The 20,919-nt window shown below is 38.8% G+C and overlaps 1 protein-coding gene across 3 annotated transcripts in view; it reads left to right on the forward strand.

Moving 5' to 3' along the window:
• The window catches only part of NALCN (sodium leak channel, non-selective), a 213,356-nt gene that overhangs the window by 127,686 nt on the left and 64,751 nt on the right, over positions 1–20,919 (forward strand). For all 3 annotated transcript variants that reach the window (XM_070942958.1, XM_070942959.1, XM_070942960.1), the window contains 3 exons: positions 10,837–10,968; positions 12,270–12,437; positions 16,958–17,149. In XM_070942958.1, coding sequence (XP_070799059.1) covers positions 10,837–10,968; positions 12,270–12,437; positions 16,958–17,149 — 492 coding nt within the window. The remainder of the gene's footprint in view (positions 1–10,836; positions 10,969–12,269; positions 12,438–16,957; positions 17,150–20,919) is intronic.

Here is a 20,919-nt window from a genome sequence, read left to right on the forward strand (position 1 = left end):
GCTGGAAACATCATTTCCTAAAGTGGTATATCCTAAATAAATAAAAGCAGGCATTTAATATTAAATGGAGAATACATTTAGCTTCTAAATCTTTGTTTTACAATTCACAGTTAATGTTCTTTGTAGCAGTTTTGAACTTTTGATTAACAAAATTGGAATTTCTAAAACTTTCCATTTTCTTCCAAATCTGTTTGACAGCAATGCCCTACTAAGGTTAGTAGAAATTTTTCCTTTTCTTATCTTCCTAACTACAGCACTCAGAAAGCCAAGGGAGATGAGAAGGATTCTTCCCTGCCCTCCTTGATAATCTGATGGGAAGTGGCTTTTGTTACTTAAACCAACCAGTTAATACCCTGTAGTCAAAATCTCTCCTGTTTCCTTCTGCTATACTGGTAGTGGCTTCCTGGTCATTCAGCTGCCCCTCTTGATGAATATAAGCAGGAAATACTTGGGAGATTATGGTAAAATAAATCCATCCATTCTTCCTATCACAGCAGTTTCTTGGTAATTGACTAATATGCTTTAGTGGTTAATGTAATAATTGCTATCAAGAGGTCAATGAATTGGTGAAGGAAGAGTCACAGACAGTTGCCTTCGCAGAAGAGAAAATAGTAGCTTACTATATAAATATTCAGTCCCTTTCCAATCAGAATGCTGATGGCAGACTGCAGAATTGAAATTCAATACTGCAGTAACTCACCGATTACGGATTTTGTGGATAGGTCAACTGTATCCAAATAATTGTATCTTTTTCTAGTATTACTCTGTGGAATTATATTTTATAATGCTACAGTGACATAGATTTAGACCTCATGCCATGACAATTGTATCATAGCATTAGCTCATTCAACTCAACCTAAATAGCATTAAGTATAACATCTCTTAGTGTGAAAGTGATTTAAATCTATTTTATGCTGGGATCAGGACAGGATTTATTCTGGAATATTTCTCTTCCCTTTCCCTTTCAACTGAGAGTCATCTTTTAAAGCAAAAATCAAAGCAATAAATTCAGAAAGTGAACTTAATACTTACAATGCTTAGCGCATTGTAAGCCGCCCTGAGTCTCCAGAGAAGGGCGGCATATAAATCAAATAAAAAAAAAAAAATTCTCCGATGTGCTTAGAAAACGAAACTGCTTGATAGGAAGGTGGATATGTCCAGTGACTTTTCAATTGCTTCCAGAGGGTATTGGAATCCTCAAGATCCTTCCTGGGTCTACAATCATCCGAAAGTTGTCTTGGATCACTCCGAAGTGCTTCCATTCGAAACCAGAGAGCAACATTGCCAAAGAAGCAGCTTTAGCAGTAAAATCAGGAGATCGTTGGTAAGAGGAAAAAACCAAACCCTTACCTTACAGCAGCCATCTAGGGAGGAAATCTCCTATTATTCTATATTTCAAAAGAAAGTAGTTACAATTAGCAAGGGATTTTATTTATTTATTTATTTATTTATTTATTTATTTATTTATTTATTTATTTATTTATTTTATTTCTATACCGCCCTTCTCCCGAAGGACTCAGCATGGTGTACAGCCTGATTAAAAGCACAAAGACAGACAAAATTTAAAAATAATTAAAATTATTAAATAATTGGCTCAATTATAAAACCTCCAAATTTAAAATCTCATATTTAAAACCAATTAAAATCTTTACATTAATAGCCCGGCCTGGTGGAACAACAAGGTTTTGAGGGCACAGCAAAATACACGGAGATCGGAGATCCTACGCATTTCTGGGGGCAGTTCATTCCAAAGGGCAGGGGCTCCCACAGAGAAGGCCCTCCCCCTGGGTGTCACCAGCCAACATAATTTGGCTGATGGTACCCTGAGGAGACCCTCTCTGTGGGAGCAGACTGGCCGGTGGGAGGCTACTGGTGGCAGAAGACGGTCTCGAAGGTACCCAGGTCCAATGCCATGGAGCGCTTTAAAGGTGGTAACCAACACCTTGAATTGCACCCGGAAGACCACTGGGAGCCAGTGCAGCTTGCGCAGGAGGGGTGTCACGTGGGCACAACGAGTTGCACCCATAACCACCTGCGCAGCCGCATTCTGGACCAGTTGGAGCTTCCAGGTGCTTTTCAAGGGGAGCGCCATGTAGAGAGCATTACAGTAGTCCAGTTGGGAGGTGACAAGGGTGTGAGTGACTGTGTGCAAGGCGTCACGATCCAGGAAGGGCTGCAACTGGTGAATCAGGTGAACCTGATAAAAAGCCCCCCTGGCCACGGCCGTCATATGTTCTTCTAAAACAGCCGTGTGTCCAGGAGGACGCCCAGATTGCGAGCCCTCTCTGTGGGGGGTAAAGACTCACCCCCAATAGTCAGCGATGGCACCAGCTGACTATATCATGACGCCGGGAACCACAGCCACTCAGTCTTGGAGGGGTTGAGTCTGAGCCTATTTCTCCCCATCCAGACCCACACGACCTCCAGGCAGCGAGACATCATATCAAGGGCATCATTGGGGTGGTCTGGGGTGAAGATGTACAGCTGAGTATCATCAGCGTACAAGTGGACTCTCACCCCAAAACCACAGATGATCTCACCCAGCAGCTTCACATAAATGTTGAACAGAAGGGGCGAGAGGACCGACCCTTGTGGCACTCCCCATGCGAGGCGCCTCGAAGTCGACCTCTGCCCCCTGCCAACACGAACTGCGAGCAGTCGGAGAGGAAGGAGGAGAACCACGGCAAAACGGTGCCCCCTATTCCTAACCCCCTCAACCGCTGCAGCATGATACCATGGTCGATGGTATCAAAAGCCGCTGAGAGATCTAACAAGACCAGGACAGAGGAACAACCCCTGTCCCGAGCCCTCCAGAGATCATCCACCAACACGAACAATGCCGTTTCTGTGCTGTACCCCTGCCTGAAGCCTGACTGGTATGGGTCCAGATAGATAGCTTCATCCAGGTGCCTGGCAGTTGTCGTGCCACCACACTCTCAACAACCTTCGCCACAAAACGAAGGTTGGAGACCAGACGGTAGTTGGCTAATTCAGCTGGGTCAGGGAAGGCTTCTTGAGGAGGGGCCTCACCACCGCCTCTTTCAAGGCAGCGGGAAAGGCACCTTCACTCAGAGAAGCACTTATAATCCCCTGGAGCCAGCCTCGTGTAACCTCCCGGGAGGCCAGTACCAGCCAGGAGGGACACGGGTCCAATAAACATGTGTTGGCACTAATCTTACCCAGAACCCTGTCCACATCCTTGGGAGCCACAGGATCAAACTCCTCCCAGATAATGTTCTCAAGACCTACCCTCGTCTCCTGCCCCGGACTCACCCAGTCGGAGTCCAAGCTTTCCCGAATCCGAGCAACTTTATCATGCAGGAATTGCACAAAATCCTCAGCTCGACCCTGCAAGGGATCTTCCCACACTCCCCCCCCCCCAAAGAAGGGAGTGGGCCACCCTAAATAGAGCGGCTGGGCGGTTCTCTGCAGATACGATAAGAGCTGAAAAATAGTTAGATTTTGCCGCTTTTATCGCCACTAGGTAGGTTTTGATATAAGACCTCACCAGTGTCTGGTCGGAATCGGATTGACTAGTCCTCCAAATGCTCTCTAGGCGTCTTTTCCGACGCTTCATCTCTCTCAGCTCCTCAGAGAACCAAGGAGCCAATTGAGGTTGGCATCGGGTCAGAGGCTACAAAGGCACGACGCGGTCCAAAGCCCCGGTGGCCGCACTCTCCCAGGCAGCCACCTTCTGTTTATTTTAGATTCTGTCAGTGATGTGGAGATCAGAATATCTATCATCTTCTGCTTATTTATTTGCACAGCAGCTGTTCTGCTTGAGATAGACTGTGAATCTCACTTCACAGAATCTTCTAATACAAATTAATCATTTTCTTGCTACTGTTGTTGCATTTGATTATCTCAAAGTATTCCCTGTTTTATATGCAGAGTTTGTCCTGATTTTTACAAAATGTTAGAGTAATTAAGCATTTTTTTAAAGTGATAAAATGGCAAAATTTGGGAAACAGTCTTACCAGGCCAATGATTCACTTTGTTTAATGCAAATATGAACTATTGATTTTCAAACCATCAAAGTACTTACCTATTCTTGAGTAACATAGGACTGAACAATAGTTTCTTCCATTATCCAGCTAGGATCATAGAGGAGAGATACAGACTTTGGTAACTGAGGTTGTGTTATAGAATTTCCCCCCTAAATTTCTCCTTACAATAACATGGATCAGAATACACTCTTTTACTGAAGCACACATTGTTTATTACAGCAAACTGGAAATGACCAAAGCAAAAGCCTAAAATGAGATAGGGATGCGCCAAGCCCTCTAGATGGAACTATGCAAATTAGAATGTACATACACCATTGAATACATACCATGATTGACTGGTTATAACATGTGATAAGTATAAGGTGAAGTGGCCAAGACAATGGCCCCTTAAGTTAGACAAAGGCTATATTTTTTAAATAAAGTTGCTATTGATGTGTTACTTTCTCTAGGTATTTATCTTCTCAACTGGTCTTCATTCTCAGCACTATTGACTCTTAGTGCTCTCATCATCATTCTTGTGCCTAAATGTTTCATCAGTTGAGCTGATCGTTTACGTATTCTGGAATAGTAGAGTGGGAAAATGGATTAGAGAACAGCGTAATTTTGCTTGCCTCATCTAATGCCATCTTTTTGTTTCAGTTGCAAGCAATGAACTAAGCTGCATAAAGTTAGCAGTGTGTTGTGTAAATAATGGATAGAGGTATAAAATAAAATATAAGATTAGCATTATATTAAACATTTGGCCACAAGAGATCCAATTGCCAAAGGCAGTGCAAATATTTGAACCAGGATTATTATCCCTAGCAATAATCTTACCTCTGTGTTCCCTCCACAGAAAAGATCTCTGAAATTGACTAGTTCTTATAAAATTCTTAAAATCATAAGCAATTGATATCCAAAAGACGCTCCCAGCAGGATAGCTGAGTCCAGTACCACTTTTTCTTTTTTCTTTTTTTTTTCTTTTTTAATTTATATGCCGCCCTTCTCCGGAGACTCAGGGCGGCCTACAATGCGCTGAGCAATAGCTTTCATACTTTTGTATATTTATATAAAGTCAGCTTATTGCCCCCACAATCTGGGTCCTTTTTGTTTTCTGAAGCACAGGGAAGCGCATTGTTCAACTTCTTCTCCTCAGGACATACAAAAACAGCATCTCCTTTAGCGAACTCTTGATATTATTCATCTCTCTATGGAAGCCAAAATTTAGTTGCCACACAGTGCTAATGGCCAGATCTGCCTGGGATATGAATCATTGGGGATGGCTAATGCTCCTGGTTCTTTGTTATGGGTTATGGAGTTCAGTAAATGGCTTCTAGTAATAGATGGCTGTCAAGTGTAAATTTTCTAGTTTTTTGAGCACTTTGATGTCATCCATGTAAATATTGTGGATTAAAGAAGAATGTTTACTAGGCAAGACCCACAATGATTCCAACAAAGGAGAATATTTGTAATTTACAGTTGAAATGAGGGTCTTTGGTGCTCTCCGAGCTTGGTTGTTTTTTTGCAGATATTTCATTACTCAAACTACTGTAGGTGTATATCATCAATGCCACTGATCATTTGAGTAATGAAACATCTGCAAGAAAACAAGCAAGAGAGAGAGAGAGCACCAAGGACCCCTCACCCACAATGGTGGATGCTTTGATGGTTAATCGTTTCATTGTATATACATTTTCACCACAGGAGTAATTTATCCTCCTTCATTTGAGGGTTTCAGTTAAATATGGTACCCAGCACAATCCAGGAGGCTGAATGCTTTCTTATTTACATAATGTCAGTTTATCATACATACATACATACACACACACACAATTATATTTTTTTGTTAAACCTAGCATACAGCTAATGTATGCTTAAGAATATGTGAGACTATATGACACTTGCAACTATAAGTGAAAAGTAACAGTACTTACTTAACAACTGTACAAGTTTCCCTTTTATTCGGTATTTTTTTCTGAACTCCCCATCTTGTTTTAACAATAAAGCAGTATAACCACAATTCTTTTCCTAGCCCTCATGCTTAAGGACTGGAAACTTTATTCCTTTTACTCAGGCTTTAATGTCATTTTACTTTACACTTAGCCCTGTATGACCCTGTACTTTCCAGCCCTTATACTTCAGTAGATGCAGCTGAAGTCACCTGGTAATTGTTCCCTTTTTACTGAGTTACTCCTCTGGCTCTAAGACCTATTCAGTTCATAGGAGAGAGAAGATAATTACTTGTGGCCTGCTGGCTAAGTCTTTGGAGGCTTGAAGACTCTGTCACTCCCTTCTCAAGTGTAGTAGCTTCCATATCTCTTCGTTCACTCCACTTCGCCCACATACAACTTGCTGCTGTAGCCTTCCATCACACACTTCTTTCTCCCACAAACACCAACACTGCCTTCGGCATTCCTTTTTTTAAAAATCTCCCTACAATGCAGATGTGGACTTTTGCTCTCCTAAAATCCCAGAGGCGTAATCCATAAGAAAGGAAAATTCACATCAACAGCCTTCGGGTATTTTCTTCTACAACATGTTATTGCTGACAAATAACTTTTTGAAGGAGATGAAGAGACAGCAAATTCTAGGGATTACTTCAGAATTGAAACAATATTATTCTATCATCATCATTCTAGTCATTTGTCTATCCACTGCAGGATGAAGGCCTCTTCTGTATGTTTCCATTCTTCTCAAGAACGTCTCAAGAAAAGGCATCTCGAGTATAGTTTTGCCAGGTGCAGGTTTTTTTATTGCTTTTTATTGGAGTACTCCAAGGAAAAGGGCTCCTGGCCAAAATGCCAAGAACCAAGGATTAAGAAAGCTTTATACATTTTCACTAAAGAAGAAGGTGGGACAAGGCGGGATAAGAAATATCTAATAAAAATTTTAGTAATAATTCTACAATTTGTTCTATTGGTCTCTAGCTGTCCCCATTCCCAGGCCTTGGCTAATGAATGCCCCAGGAGTTATCTAATACACATTTTATTTGCTGCAGGCCATCTCTATTCCTAACTTTCAGCTGAGGTCTGCAAATTGCCTAACTCTTGGTTACTTTTATCAGCTTTCTAACTACCTAGAATTTTACACATGCATATTTCTTGTGAATAAGCAGTCTTTTTTCTTGTCAGACAGACTCCACAATTACAGGCTTCCTGATTTACTTTCAAGTGTGTGCATGACCTTGCTTTATTTTAGCAGACAGCCCATCACTACAGTTAAGAGTATCATTGCAAAAGTTAATAACACAGTTTCCCCATTGGCTTTGCTTGTCAGAAGGTAACAAAAGGTGATCACATGACCCCAGAACACTGCAACTGTCATAAATATGAGCCAGTTGCCAAGCATTTGAATTTTGATCATGGGACTATGGAGGTGCTGCAGTGATTGTAAGTGTGAAAAATAGTTGTAAGTCATTTTTTTCAATGCTGTTGTAACTTCAAATGATCACTCAATGAACTGTTATAAGTTGAGGACTACCTATATTAAAAAAAAAATTAGATTCTCACTGATACTTTTTTCAGCTTTATCCAAACTTGTCCAACTTTATCCATGCTTGTTTGTGGTTTGTTTGCTTTAAAATAAATGCATAGAAACTGGGTTCATGAAGGCAAATTAGTCTATGCTGAATCTAATTTATGATGCTTTCATGAAGCCATGAACTTCACCACACTTACAAACAAAACTGAATTAGATTGCTCCAGAAGTTGCCATTTTCTTATTTGCAGTCATATTGGTTGTGTGTGCAACCAGCATTTACACTCATTCCATGTCCATTGTTTTTTGAAACAGACACAATAATCACAAAAAAAATGATTGTTAGGAGCCAGTGAATTCCTTTACTATGCTGTATCCAACATTTCTATTATTAATTGTAGTACTTTTTTGTAGCATTTTACCTTTTTTTAACAAAATGGAACCTGCTATTTAATTAGTGAGCTATTTAATTATTTAATCAGAATCTAATTAATAGACTCTGATGCAGCCATTGCTGTCATGCTTCTCAACAGAACTTGTGCAAGCTGTTGTGGTCCGCCAGCAGCCTGCGGAGCTGGCAGTGGAGTTGGACAGTGAGGAGGCTGGGGAGGAACATGGGCCAGTCCTGGAGTCTGGGGAAGGCCCGGACCAGGGCTCTGCGTCAGAGGCAGAGATGGGGACAGGGCCATCTGGAAGTGATGCATGGACTCCAGACCCTCCAGAGTCAGACACCAGAGAGGCAGAGGAACAGGAGAACCTGTTCCTAGTGCGTGCATACGCAGAACTGCCAGAAGGCACGAACAATTAAAACAAAAGGGACGACTCAGGATTAAGGCCTGGAGATGATTGGCCCCTCCCATAAGTCTTAAAAGAGGAACAAAGGCATGTGTGCACTTTGCAGGGAAGCAATGTTGTTAATTCTGTTCCCAGTCGGCATCTCTGTTTGATTCTGGAATCTGTGTGGCTTTGCCAAGTAAGTCTTTGGCAGAGTGTCAAGGGAGATAAAGGTTGGTGATTATCCCAAATGACTTCTCCCAAAGGACTTTTTGCAAGTAATTGGGACTCAGCTGTGAATGAACATAATTTACAGCTGTTGCAATAAAAGAGGTTTCTGGGACTACTCGTGTGTTTTAATGACTCAGGAAGCCTCAGGAAGACCGATGAACTCGGTCATCAAATGTATTTAAAAGCTGTTATTCGTTATCATCATCTACATCTAGTATTGATACCGGAAGACAGTAGATATATTTCCCCTAATAATCCAAGCACTGTTTCTCATTTATTTCATAGAGAAATTATTCAGGCCATGGTTTAGATCCAACGCTCTCATTCTTTCCAGCTGTGCTTAAAATTGAAATCATGGTTCCCACACATTTATGTGTTGCTTTACCTGCACTTTCTGCTTAAATTAAAACTTGAATATTAATGATTTTTTAGTCTGATCACACTGCATAACCCTTTATTTATTTCCAAAAGCATTTTAATGATTAAAAATAGCTTTTTATAATTTGAAGTTTACTTTTAAGGATGCAGCATATTTAATCAGCTGTCCAAATATCCTTTGGGCAGGAAACAATCCCACCCTGCTTTCAATTAATGATTTCTCCTAATATAAAGAAACTGCATGTGGGTAAGTCCACACTGATTGCATTAACGATTTATTTGATGTAAGTATGTCAATGATTGCAACTTTTTTTTTTCTCTAGGTGATTAGCAAAGCTAAAATAAATACTGGAAATTAGTGCAGCTGATATTGGGCTCAGTTTTATTATGCTGAATATTTTTTTTTTCATACAGTTCCCTGGCATTTACATGTTAATATTGCTTTCATCTTATCCCTTATGGTGTTAAAGAAGTTATTTGAAGGCCTTGACAATTTCAGTCAAAGGTTCTATCATGGGGGTGGGAGGGGAAATGCCACTTTATTAGTCCAATCTGGCCACAAAGAAAATTAAACTTTGATGTCTACTTGGGGGGGGGGGAGGTTGTTTGTTTGTTTGTTTGTTTACTCTGAAATCTGGAGTTACTGCCCCAATTCAACAAAGCAGGGGAATACTGATTTGGCAAGTGGTGTAAAGCAGGAAGGACAGGAATTCATTAAATTTAGGATGTCTGAAAAGTTGAAGCTAATGACATCTTTTTTTAATGTCCCAAAATGATTAAAGAACCAGAGCAGGCAAATGACAAAATATTCACAATGGCATCATTTATGTAGATCCTCGATATATAGTTACAGATATTGGGATATAAATATATAGTCACAGTATTTACATGATGAGGGTCCTCTAGTTTGCTATTAGCACCTCCAGCCTTGTTCTTAATTGAAGAATTAAGAAGCTGAAGAAGCTTCTTGAAGGAGAAGTGAGACATCTTCAAAGAAAAACCAGAAAGTCCAGTTGCCTCTTGAAAAAACACTTTTGGGACAACCCCAACCTGGATGACTGATATCTCCAGTTATAGTCTTTAACCTTCAGTGAAGAGACTTTCATCCTGCAGTGCATTGATTCAGGTCAATTAACAGCTGTAGGATTAATATTTGTATTATCGGTATTTTCAAATCTTAAAGTTTATAGATTTTTTTAAATCTTTTGTCAAAACCTGCATAAATAAAAACAGTTTTGGGTTTTTTGTTTGTTTATTTGATATTGATTTCTATAGCTGCCCATCTCAGCAAACGATTCTGAGTGGCTTGTTTGTTTCCCTTATTAGTATTAATATTTGGGTGGAAGACTGTAAGCTACAGTTGGAGGGGTGTATGTGTGTGTGTGTGTGTGTGTGTGTGTGTGTGTGTATGTATTTATATCTATCTATATAGGTACAGATATAGATAGATATGCAAAATCTCAGTATATATGTAAAATCTCAGGTAAAGGCAGTAGAAAATCATTTTGGTATTGTTTCCAAGAAAGCAGCATGGATATATTGATGAACTCATTAAGAGCTGAGCTTGTCTTGAAAGAGATCTTTTACTTTACTATGTCATATAATCCGTTTCTGGTTCATTAATTCATAATTCCTACCTACAAAAAGGGCAGAAGCAGAAAAACCTGAAATATATTAGAAAGACACAATATATTTAGTGGTAAGCAAAAGTAGATGAAAACTACAACAAAGAAAATCAGAATAACACCCAGGTTTCTGTGTGTGTGGAAAGCAATGCACCAAGACTAAAGATACTATGTATCTGTATATTTAATTGTTTTTATACATTTGTAAATATTAAACATTCTATTTATAACTTATGAATAAACGGCATTTTTTTAAAAAAAATCAGATGCAATGCTTCTGGCTGCTACAGTTTTCAGAGAATAAAATCATCTCTTTTTTCCCCAAGATAAACATTTCTCAGCACATCTATATTTTAACTTTGCAGAAAATGATGAGGTCCTCAATTTTCCATATGTTCATTCTGAGCATGGTAGCCGTGGATGTCATTGTTGCTGCTAGCAATTATTACAAGGGAGAAACTTTCAAGAGCCAATATGACGAGTTCTACCTTGCAGAGGTGAGTTTTCCTTTCATTATTGATTCTTATTGAACCAAAGAAATTTCTTAACTGTGGGAGCAATTAACCAATGGAATTGGTTAATTGGAATTAACCAAGTTGCCTTCAGAAGTTGTGGGTGCTCCATCACTGGAGGCTTTTAAAAAAGACTGGACACCCATTTGTCTGAAATGATACAGAGTCTCCTGTTCAAGCAAGGGGCTGGACTAGAAGACCTCTGAGGCCTCTTCCAACTCTATTATTCTATGTTCTGTGAAAACAAATCAACATTATTGCAGATGCCTTGACCAAGATAAGACTGATTTAATATGATTTAAATTATGATGGACAATGATGATGGGGCTGGGATGGTTGTTTCAAGTTACTTTTTAACTTTATATGCAACCATAAACGTTTTTAATTGATATTGATTTGATTATTTGCCATCAAGTTATTTTTGACTTCTAATGGCCACATAGAATGATGATCTATCCCTAACCTTTCAAGACTCTTTGCTGCTGGTTATCCTTTTCTTCTCTTTCCTTCTACCTTTTCCAACATTAGCGCTTTCTCCTGGTTTTTGCATAATGTATCTAAAATAGGATAATTTAAACCTGGTCATTTGTGTCTTGACTGATAACTTTGGGTTGATTTGTTGGATAATCTATCAATTTGTTTTCTTAGCTGTCCACAGTATTCTCATTAATCTTCTTCAATATTAATGTTCAAAGCATATCCATTAACATCAAATGCCACATATATGGATACACCACATTGTATGTATTTAAGAGTGTAGGGAGGGTCAACATTGGTTTGTGTTGTTTAGATGTTGATATTTCATTCAAGAAAATATTTTGCATTAGGTATATATGTTTATGTTACTGTTGACAAAAATCTGTCAAGCAACTTTCAAAAAGGGAAAGTACACAGGACAAAGAAATTTCACTTACAATATGCCTTGTTTTAAGACAGATATTGGTAACTCTGTAGCAGATATTTTTCTTCTGCTCTGAAATTCTGAGCAATTGACAGCTAGGCATGAATATTTTCAGGAATAAGGGAAATACTCTCTTGCTGCAACTACTCAGCTTTTGATAAGCAGATACATCCCAGCCAATTTACCACTTGCTGCAATGCAAAGCACAGTCTTTGCAGATATTTCTTTTTCCTTGTTTCAGAGATTTGATCTGAATCTGAGGTCTTTTTCTTGGGAAAGTTAGTATGCCCATGAGCACGAAATTTCTCATGCTACATGATTACTGACATATAGTAATTCTAAGAAATTCTGCTTAGGCTCTTTTTGTCCTTTTCTCTTCTCACAGGTGGCCTTTACAGTCCTCTTTGATCTGGAAGCTCTCCTAAAGATCTGGTGCCTGGGATTTACTGGATACATCAGTTCATCTCTTCATAAATTTGAACTGCTGCTGGTTATTGGAACTACTCTTCACATTTATCCAGTCCTCTACCATTCACAGTTTACATACTTTCAGGTAGAATGCTAATTTCCACTTCAGTATATCAGAGGAAAATATTATTTGAAATCACTCCGAAAAGTGTCAGATATCATTGATGTTTATTAATTTATTTTGTGGCTTTATTATTTTCATTTTCAGCATGATGCTCACCTGTCACCTGTCGAGTAGATTTTTTTTTTTTTTTTTTAATTTGATTTATATGCCGCCCTTCTCCGAAGACTCAGGGCGGCTTACAATGTGCTCAGCAATAGCCTTCATCCTTTTGTATATTTATACAAAGTCAGCTTATTGCCCCCACAAACTGGGTCCTCATTTCACCTACCTTAGAAAGGATGGAAGGCTGAGTCAACCTTGAGCCTTGGCGAGATTCGAACCCTGCAGTAATTGCAGGCAGCTGGTCTTAAGCAGCTTTAATAACAGGGTGCCTTAAACCCTTGTACTACCAAGGCTCTTTATTGAATTATTGTATTTGTTGTGGCAATACACTTTTTTATAATTGAATCCAAAGCACTGTAAAATTTATATGCCACTTTTCAATCTCACTTGAAAGTTCAACCATAGCTTTTCAGATAGCTAAGCAAAAATATAATCTAACCTAAAAGCCAATAATTACAATCATTAAATAACATTTCTTTTTCTGTTCCTCTTGAGCTTCTGAAACTTCTCATTCTTCCACTGCCTGCATGTCTTGTTCCATCCAAGTTTCGTATTCTTCTTCCCAACGTGTTACAGGCTGCTTCCCAGAAAAGATTCTCAGGCTTTCTGTAACTGGTTCCCGAATGGGAAGTGCTGACCTGAGTACACAGAGTCCATGAAGTCCCTCAGGGTGGAAAAGTACTCTGACCCCACACTTAGGTTGAAGAGGCAGATGTTTCTTCTCATGGAGCTGAAGTTCTATCAGGAGGCATGGCCTGGCTCATGCTCTCTGGGTTACTGGCTGGATGGTTTGGATGGGTTACCCACCACACTTTGACATCTCCTGTTAGCTGAAGGCTGCCAATCCAGAAGCAGGCTGTAATTTCTTTCCTAACCCTTGCTGATCTAGAACTACAGTAGCGCCATCACTGGTTGAAGGATTTGTTGTTTTGTCCAGGTGTCTCTGGGAATTCCAATCATTATGTTCAACTCCCCTCAGCCATTTTGTTCCTTGTACCACTTGGTGTCGGTGGCAGAGTCCATTTTGTTCATCTGGGTCGTTTTTCTGGACATGGACTTCCCTATTGCAAAAGGACCAGAAGCAGTCCCAGGTGACCCCACATTTGTAGCACTCACTTCTGAAGGAGCTGATGATGATCAGTTCTTTCGGTCCCACTTCTCAGATGACCAACCTGCCTTGTGGGATTTGTAAGGCTTTAATTAAGATAATTGCCCTATCTTGCTGATTTCCTTCTGGTGGGCCCTCTGCAGAGGGGCTCACCTTTCTAGCCAGGGGTGATGAATCAAAAAACCACAACTGGATCAGGAACATAATCATCTATTATGATCCTTAGATTTAAATAGATATTCTGATTTAAGACATAAGTTTTTAAATAATTTATAATCCATTCAGTATTTTATTTTAAGCTTCACCACAACCTTTAAAGGTGTAATCTTTAAAATGACTGTTTAAGATTTGAAAATCAAGAACTTTTCATAAATCAGTGGCTGAAAGTGCTGTATTCTCAAACCAGTCAAAATATAGATCTTAGGACACTACAAAATGAAGAGCGCATATCTTCTAATATTTGCTTCACAGTCATCTTTATTAAATTCTCCTGTGTAAAGTTACATAGGATTTTTAAGCAAAGTATCAGCATGTTGACAATTTTAAGTTACCTTCTGCAGTCTAGGCTTTCTATCCTCAAATGATAGATGGAGGACTTTGAAAAATGCATTGCCTTTGCTACATGAGTTATCCCCTTCTGTCCATTGTGGCCAACATCATTTCCCAAAAGCCCACAGATAGATTTTAAACTGTAATTACACACACACATACACAAGCAAATATATAGCCATAAATCTTCCCTGCAAATGCAAATGAAGATCCAAGCTTGCCCTTGATGGATGACTGTTAGATCTAGATTTGATTAAAATTTTAACATTTTAATTATAGAAAATTGAAGGCTTATTGGAAAGAAATAGTTTTAAAGATGAACAGAAGAGCCAAATTAATTCAATGGATAGGCTATCTAGTAGCCTATGGATATTCAAAAGTCTATGGATGATAGAAGAACAAGGGGAATGGAAATATAAATACATCAGAAATAATTACAGAACGTCCTTAATTTACAAACAGTTGTTTAGCAGCCATTCAAATTTGTGGTGGTTCTGAAAAAAGTGACTTATGAACAGGCTTCACGCTTAACAAACATTACAAGGTTCCACAGTCACATGATTGCAATCTGGTTGCTTGGTAACTGGCATTTATTTACAATGGAAGACAAGTCCTTGGTTCACATGATTGCCATTTTTCCAGATGACTCCTGACAAGGAAAATCAGTGGGTGAAGCCACTTAACAAACCATAGCGATTTGCTTAATGGCCATGGCAAAAAAAGTCGTAAAATCAGACACGGTCATGCAATGACTCGCTTAATGACCACATCATTTAGCAATCGAGGTTCCAGTTCTGATTGTGGTCTTAAGTGGAGAACTACCTGTATTGCAGCCAAAATCACAAAATAAAGTAGTTGAAACAACTGTTTCCCTTCACAATGATCATCATCAATGTTTTGAATAATGTTGGGATTATCCTTCCTAATAAAATGTGTGTGTGTGTGTGTGTGTGTATGTATACATATATTCATATATTCATACACACACACACACCACAAAAACAAAACAAAATCATTTTTTCTATATAATGCGGTATAAATTGAAGGAGCCAATCATCTCACATTACTGATATATAAGTGTGTAGCTTTTCTCTGATGCACTCATATACGATTTTATATATGGAATAAGAAACATTTATCATATATTGGAGAGGGAGAAATCTCTGGAAATGGTTATAGTTTCCTGCTTCTAAACCTCAAAAAAAAATTCAAACCATGCTCAAATAAAAATATGGACTTGTAAAGGATACTGTTTGAAGTCTGTCCTGTTTCTCTCTTGATGAAAACAAATGGGCTTGTAAGATGGTTTCTGGAAAGATTAATTGGATACTTAAATGTCAATTAAGGTAATGTAAGTATGGATGGAAGCACCCACAATAAAACATTTAGCAGAACATTAGTCAAGCATGAAACAAGTAACTTGTTTTTAACATTTAAATAAAAACTGGATAGTTTCATCTATTTTGATTAAAATATATACACATATATTGAGTGAGTGACTGATTAAAAGTCAATTAGCTTACGAGGCATGATACTTAGTGTGAAATGGAGATATTATTTTCAGGCTGCAGATTATCCCTTTATATACCTCACTTTCTCAGAGTGGGGAACAACAGAGCTTCTTTTCTTTGATAAGGGTTGGGATTTAGGAATGTTTTAAGAGGAATTTTTTCATTCCTATTGTAAACCTTTCCCGAATCTCCCATATGTAATGTATTTTTCTATTAGTTTCTTTTTAAAAAAAAAAAAAAGTGAATGTTTGGCCCCACCTGCTCTACTTACTCTGATATTGCCAGATATACTGTAGGCATACCCTCTACTCCTTCAAAGCCAATGATAATGTAAGTGATCCAGTCACAAAAGACAGACAGACAGACATACTGGAATTAGAAGAGATTTCAGTATGACTGATATTCAGGGATAGACAACCTGATGTCCTCTGAATGTTAGACTATTGATTGATTGATTGATTGATTGATTGATTGATTGATTATGCTGAGTAAGGCTGAAGGGAATTTAAGATGAAAACATTAAATTGTCCCACCCTGCAAACTCTTTAGCTTTCAAGTTAGAATCAAGATGGAATTGCAGAAAAAACTAAGAGTCCTCTTGTAATAATAACTTTTGAAATATTTCAGTTTAATATACAGCTCTGACCTAGATTTTTGTAGAAATTGCTGTCTGTTTCTGGAAGTTACTATTGGCTATTTAATTTGGTGTTCCTTCTTTCATGTTTGTATTGATTTTAAGCTATAATATTTAGACACAACTCAAAGAAAGAGAGAAATGAACTACAATTCACCATAAATTTCAGTTTTATGAATATGGAAATGCTGAAAGTTTGGCCATCAGCTTGAAATTATATAAAATAATACATTTAATGGATGTATATCTTATGACTTAGGAAAGTGTTTAAATTAGGTGATTTGGAAAGCCTAATAGTATGAACAGAATATCCCTTCCCCAAGCAATAAAGTGGACACAATCTTTGGAAGCGTAGTAAAATTGTTTCAAAGTCCAGTTGTCACTCTCAAGAATTCCAGTGAAGTGAAAAACAGCAGAGCAAACTTCTTTGGACATCCCTAACACCGTAGTAACGATTCCATCGACTGTATATTTTTCAAGTTATATGCCATAGGTGTCACTAGAAAAAGAACCTATTTGTTTCATTTGTCAACCTACAGCTACATCAATAAAAAAAATGTTTCCTTTCTCTCTGCAGGTGCTTAGAGTTGTTCGACTTATCAAGATTTCTCCTGCCCTGGAAGATTTTGTATACAAGATTTTTGGACCTGGAAAAAAGCTTGGGAGTTTAGTTGTATTTACTGCCAGTCTATTAATTGTAATGTCAGCCATTAGTTTGCAAATGTTCTGTTTTGTGGAAGAACTAGACAGATTTACCACATTTCCAAGGGTAAGTTAAAAATTCCATTGCAACCGATCAGATTATGGCTGGTTAGAAATGGCTTTATACTGTAATCTTATTAAAGCCAGTTCCCTGGCTTCTGTGAGAAAAGATTTTGTTGCAAGATCATTCTGCCTGAATTATTAGTTTCGACAGTAACCCTCCACTGTCACACAAAAAGAGCTGCATCAGAACACTATATATTATGGCAAGGTGAAAACCCACTGTAATACCCAGCAAGCTAAACAACAACTGAAGGTACCTACATGAACAACTCAGGCAGAATGGGTACCCACAAGCATTTATTACAAGATGCCTGAGCAACACACAAAGGAGAGAAAGGAAGAAAGAAGGTAAAAGACCAACTATATGGCACACCCTTGCATACATCAAAAACATTTCAGAAGCAATAGAATGTAGCTTTCAAGATCTGCAAGTGGGCATCACATACCGCCCAGAGGCTACCATACGAGGACAAATCATGCATTGCAAAGATCTCTTGGAGGTAGGAGATACTTCTAATGTAATCTACCAGATCCCCTGCATGGATTGCCCCTGTGATTATGTAGATGGGGAGGAAGTTAACCACCAGACTGCAAGAACACGAGCGAGCGGTCAGACAAGGAGATCTGAACTTATTGGTAGCCTCATATTGCAATGAACAAAGACATACATTCAGTTTTGCAACTACTAAGATTGTTGGCCATGCAGGTACAAAGACAGCCAGGGAAATGATTGACGCCTGGGAAACAAGTCTTTGTCAGTCAGCAGGAGTGCTGTTTTACCACCATTCAGGTGTTTAGGAGCCAAGGGCTTGGCAGTACAAGGAAACAACAGCCAATCATCAGTCATCAACACATCAATCAACCAATAAGAAGGTACCACATAAATACAACTGATAGAATAGCCAAAAGCACATATTCCAGTAAAGAGAAATTCCCTGAAGATGGGCTCCATCACAAGTCTCGGAAGAATAAACATCTGGTCCCGGTGACCAATTCAGATTTGATCTTGCAACATTGTCCTGGGACATGTATATTTGCCTTTATTCATAATGTAGCAACAGATCACTATAGCTTTTCTGTGGCCCAGATAGGTTTTACATTTGGTTTACCATTTGTAATGTTTTACATTCCTAGAGTATTGGGCTATGAATATGGCATAGCTAAACATTGCCTGTCCCAAAGGTGCTTTTTCAAGAGGCAACTGGGCTTTCTGGTTTTTCTTTGAAGACATTTCACTTCTCATCCAAGAAGCTTCTTCAGCTCTTAAAAAAAACAAAACAGAAAGTCCAGTTGCCTCTTGAAAAAGAACCTTTGGGACAACCATGACCTGGATGACTGAGTATCTCCATAGACACTAAACATCTCCATAGACACTAAACATTTTCTTTTTTATTTCTGGAGGTTTTCGTTATTATGGTTTTTTTGTTTTGTTTTGGTTTTTATGTAGCTGTGTTGCCCTGTGGAAATAGTTCACCAATTTTGTTCTTTGTGCCTACAAAAAAATGTCTTAAAAAAAATTATGCCACCAAAAATTAATAGTTTTTGTTATCACATATTGAGTGCTCTGGGCTTCATATTTTCCTCATACCTATAGGAGAATACCTATATTGCACATAATTGATTTTCCCTTTTAGATCTGTGATTTCTTGGTTGGAAACAGTATGGATATGTTGTTTCTGCTAAAACTTGTAGTGTCTAATCAAATAAGGATCTCAATCGAACAATATCAATGCTAAATGCTAATCACTAATATTCCATAAGTCATTTGATAAATATGTAAAAAAGGTCATTCCGTTGATAATGTAAGGCTGATATCTTTCATTGTTTAAAATGATGACTCTGAGCCTAAATATGGTTTAGAATAATAATAATAATAATAATAATAATAATAATAATAATAATAATAATAATAATAATAATAATAATAATAATAATAATAATAATTTTATTTCTATACCGTCCTTCTCCCGAAGGACTCAGGGCGGTGTACAGCCTATTTAAAAACACAGACAAAACAACAATGTAAAATTTAAAATAATTAAATAAATTGGCTCAGATTTAAAACCCCAAAAAATTTAAATACCCCAATTTAAAACTATTGTGTTGATAGTCCGGCCTGGCGGAACAACAGGGTCTTCAGTGCGCAGCAAAACACCCGGAGGTCGGAGATCTTACGAATTTCCGGGGGCAGTTCGTTCCACAGGGCTGGGGCTCCCACAGAGAAGGCCCTCCCCCTGGGTGTCGCCAGCCGACATAACTTGGCCGATGGCACCCTGAGGAGACCCTCTCTGAGGGAGCGAACTGGTCGGTGGGAGGCTATTGGGGGCAGAAGACGGTCTCGGAGGTACCTGGGTCCTATGCCATGGAGCGCTTTAAAGGTGGTAACCAACACCTTGAATCGCACCCAGAAGACCACTGGGAGCCAGTGCAGCTCGCGCAGGAGGGGTGTCACATGGGCACAACGGGTTGCGCCCATAACCACCCGCGCGGCCGCATTCTGGACCAGTTGGAGCCTCCGAGTGTTCTTCAAGGGGAGCCCCATGTAGAGAGCATTACAGTAGTCCAGTTGGGAGGTGACAAGGGTGTGAGTGACTGTGCGCAAGGCATCACGATCCAGGAAGGGCTGCAATTGGTGAATTGGGTGAACCTGATAAAAGGCCCCACTGGCCACGGCCGTCATATGCTCTTCTAAAGACAGCCGCGCGTCCAGGAGGACACCCAGATTGCGAGCCCTCTCTGTGGGGGGCAAAGATTCACCCCCAATAGTCAGCGATGGCACCTGCTGACTATATCGGGGCACCGGAAGCCACAGCCACTCGGTCTTGGAGGGGTTGAGTCTGAGCCTGTTCCTCCCCATCCAGACCCGCACGGCCTCCAGGCAGCGAGACATCACATCAAGGGCATCGTTGGGGTGGTCTGGGGTGGAGATGTACAGCTGAGTATCATCAGCGTACAGATGGCACTTCACCCCAAAACCACGGATGATCTCACCCAGCGGCTTCACATAAATGTTGAACAGGAGGGGCGAGAGGACCGACCCTTGCGGCACTCCCCATGCGAGACGCCTCGAGGTCGACCTCGAGATAATGTGTGCACAGCAGAATAAAAATGGGAAATCACTTGGTAATTGATTTGATGTACTTGTTTGAATGAAAATGATGCCATTTTCTTAATCTGCTAGTCTAAATTTATGTAAATTAAAGGCACAAATAATGTAATAGTTTTAGTGAGCCAAAGTCAGCTTCCTATTATTGCTGTTTCTTATTCCTACACTGTTGATTAGGTCAATTAAATTGGAATAAATAAAAGCATGTGATAGATACATTTAAGAATTGATAGTACCTATTTTTAATTAGAGCAGAAAGATAAGCAAAGTCTATAATTCTTACACTTCTGAATAAAAAAGAGTTTCTTTTCCAATTTAAAAACTAATATATTGGTATAATTGAACCTAAAAATGCAAGTTTGCCCTTTTATTGCCCTAGGAAAATGATCAGTTCTAGATTGAAAAGTTTAATTGTTTTCAACAAATTACCTAACTTTATTAAAATTTATTATTTATTAAAATCAATGTACAAGTCAAATTACTAGCTAAATATAAATAGAAAGAAAGGTCGTAGCAAAGAAACTTCCAAATGATAATTTCAAAATAATTAATACAGCATTTTCCCCCTAAAGATATAAACCATGTGAACACAATTTTGTCATTGCAGAATTGTCCCTAATATTGATATATCAATTAGGAAATTCTTTAGACTTTTAAATCACATTTGA

Source organism: Pituophis catenifer, unplaced genomic scaffold, assembly GCF_029215685.1.
Source record: "Pituophis catenifer annectens isolate HBS135680 unplaced genomic scaffold, rPitCat1.0.hap2 SCAF_4, whole genome shotgun sequence".
NCBI lineage: Eukaryota > Metazoa > Chordata > Lepidosauria > Squamata > Colubridae > Pituophis > Pituophis catenifer.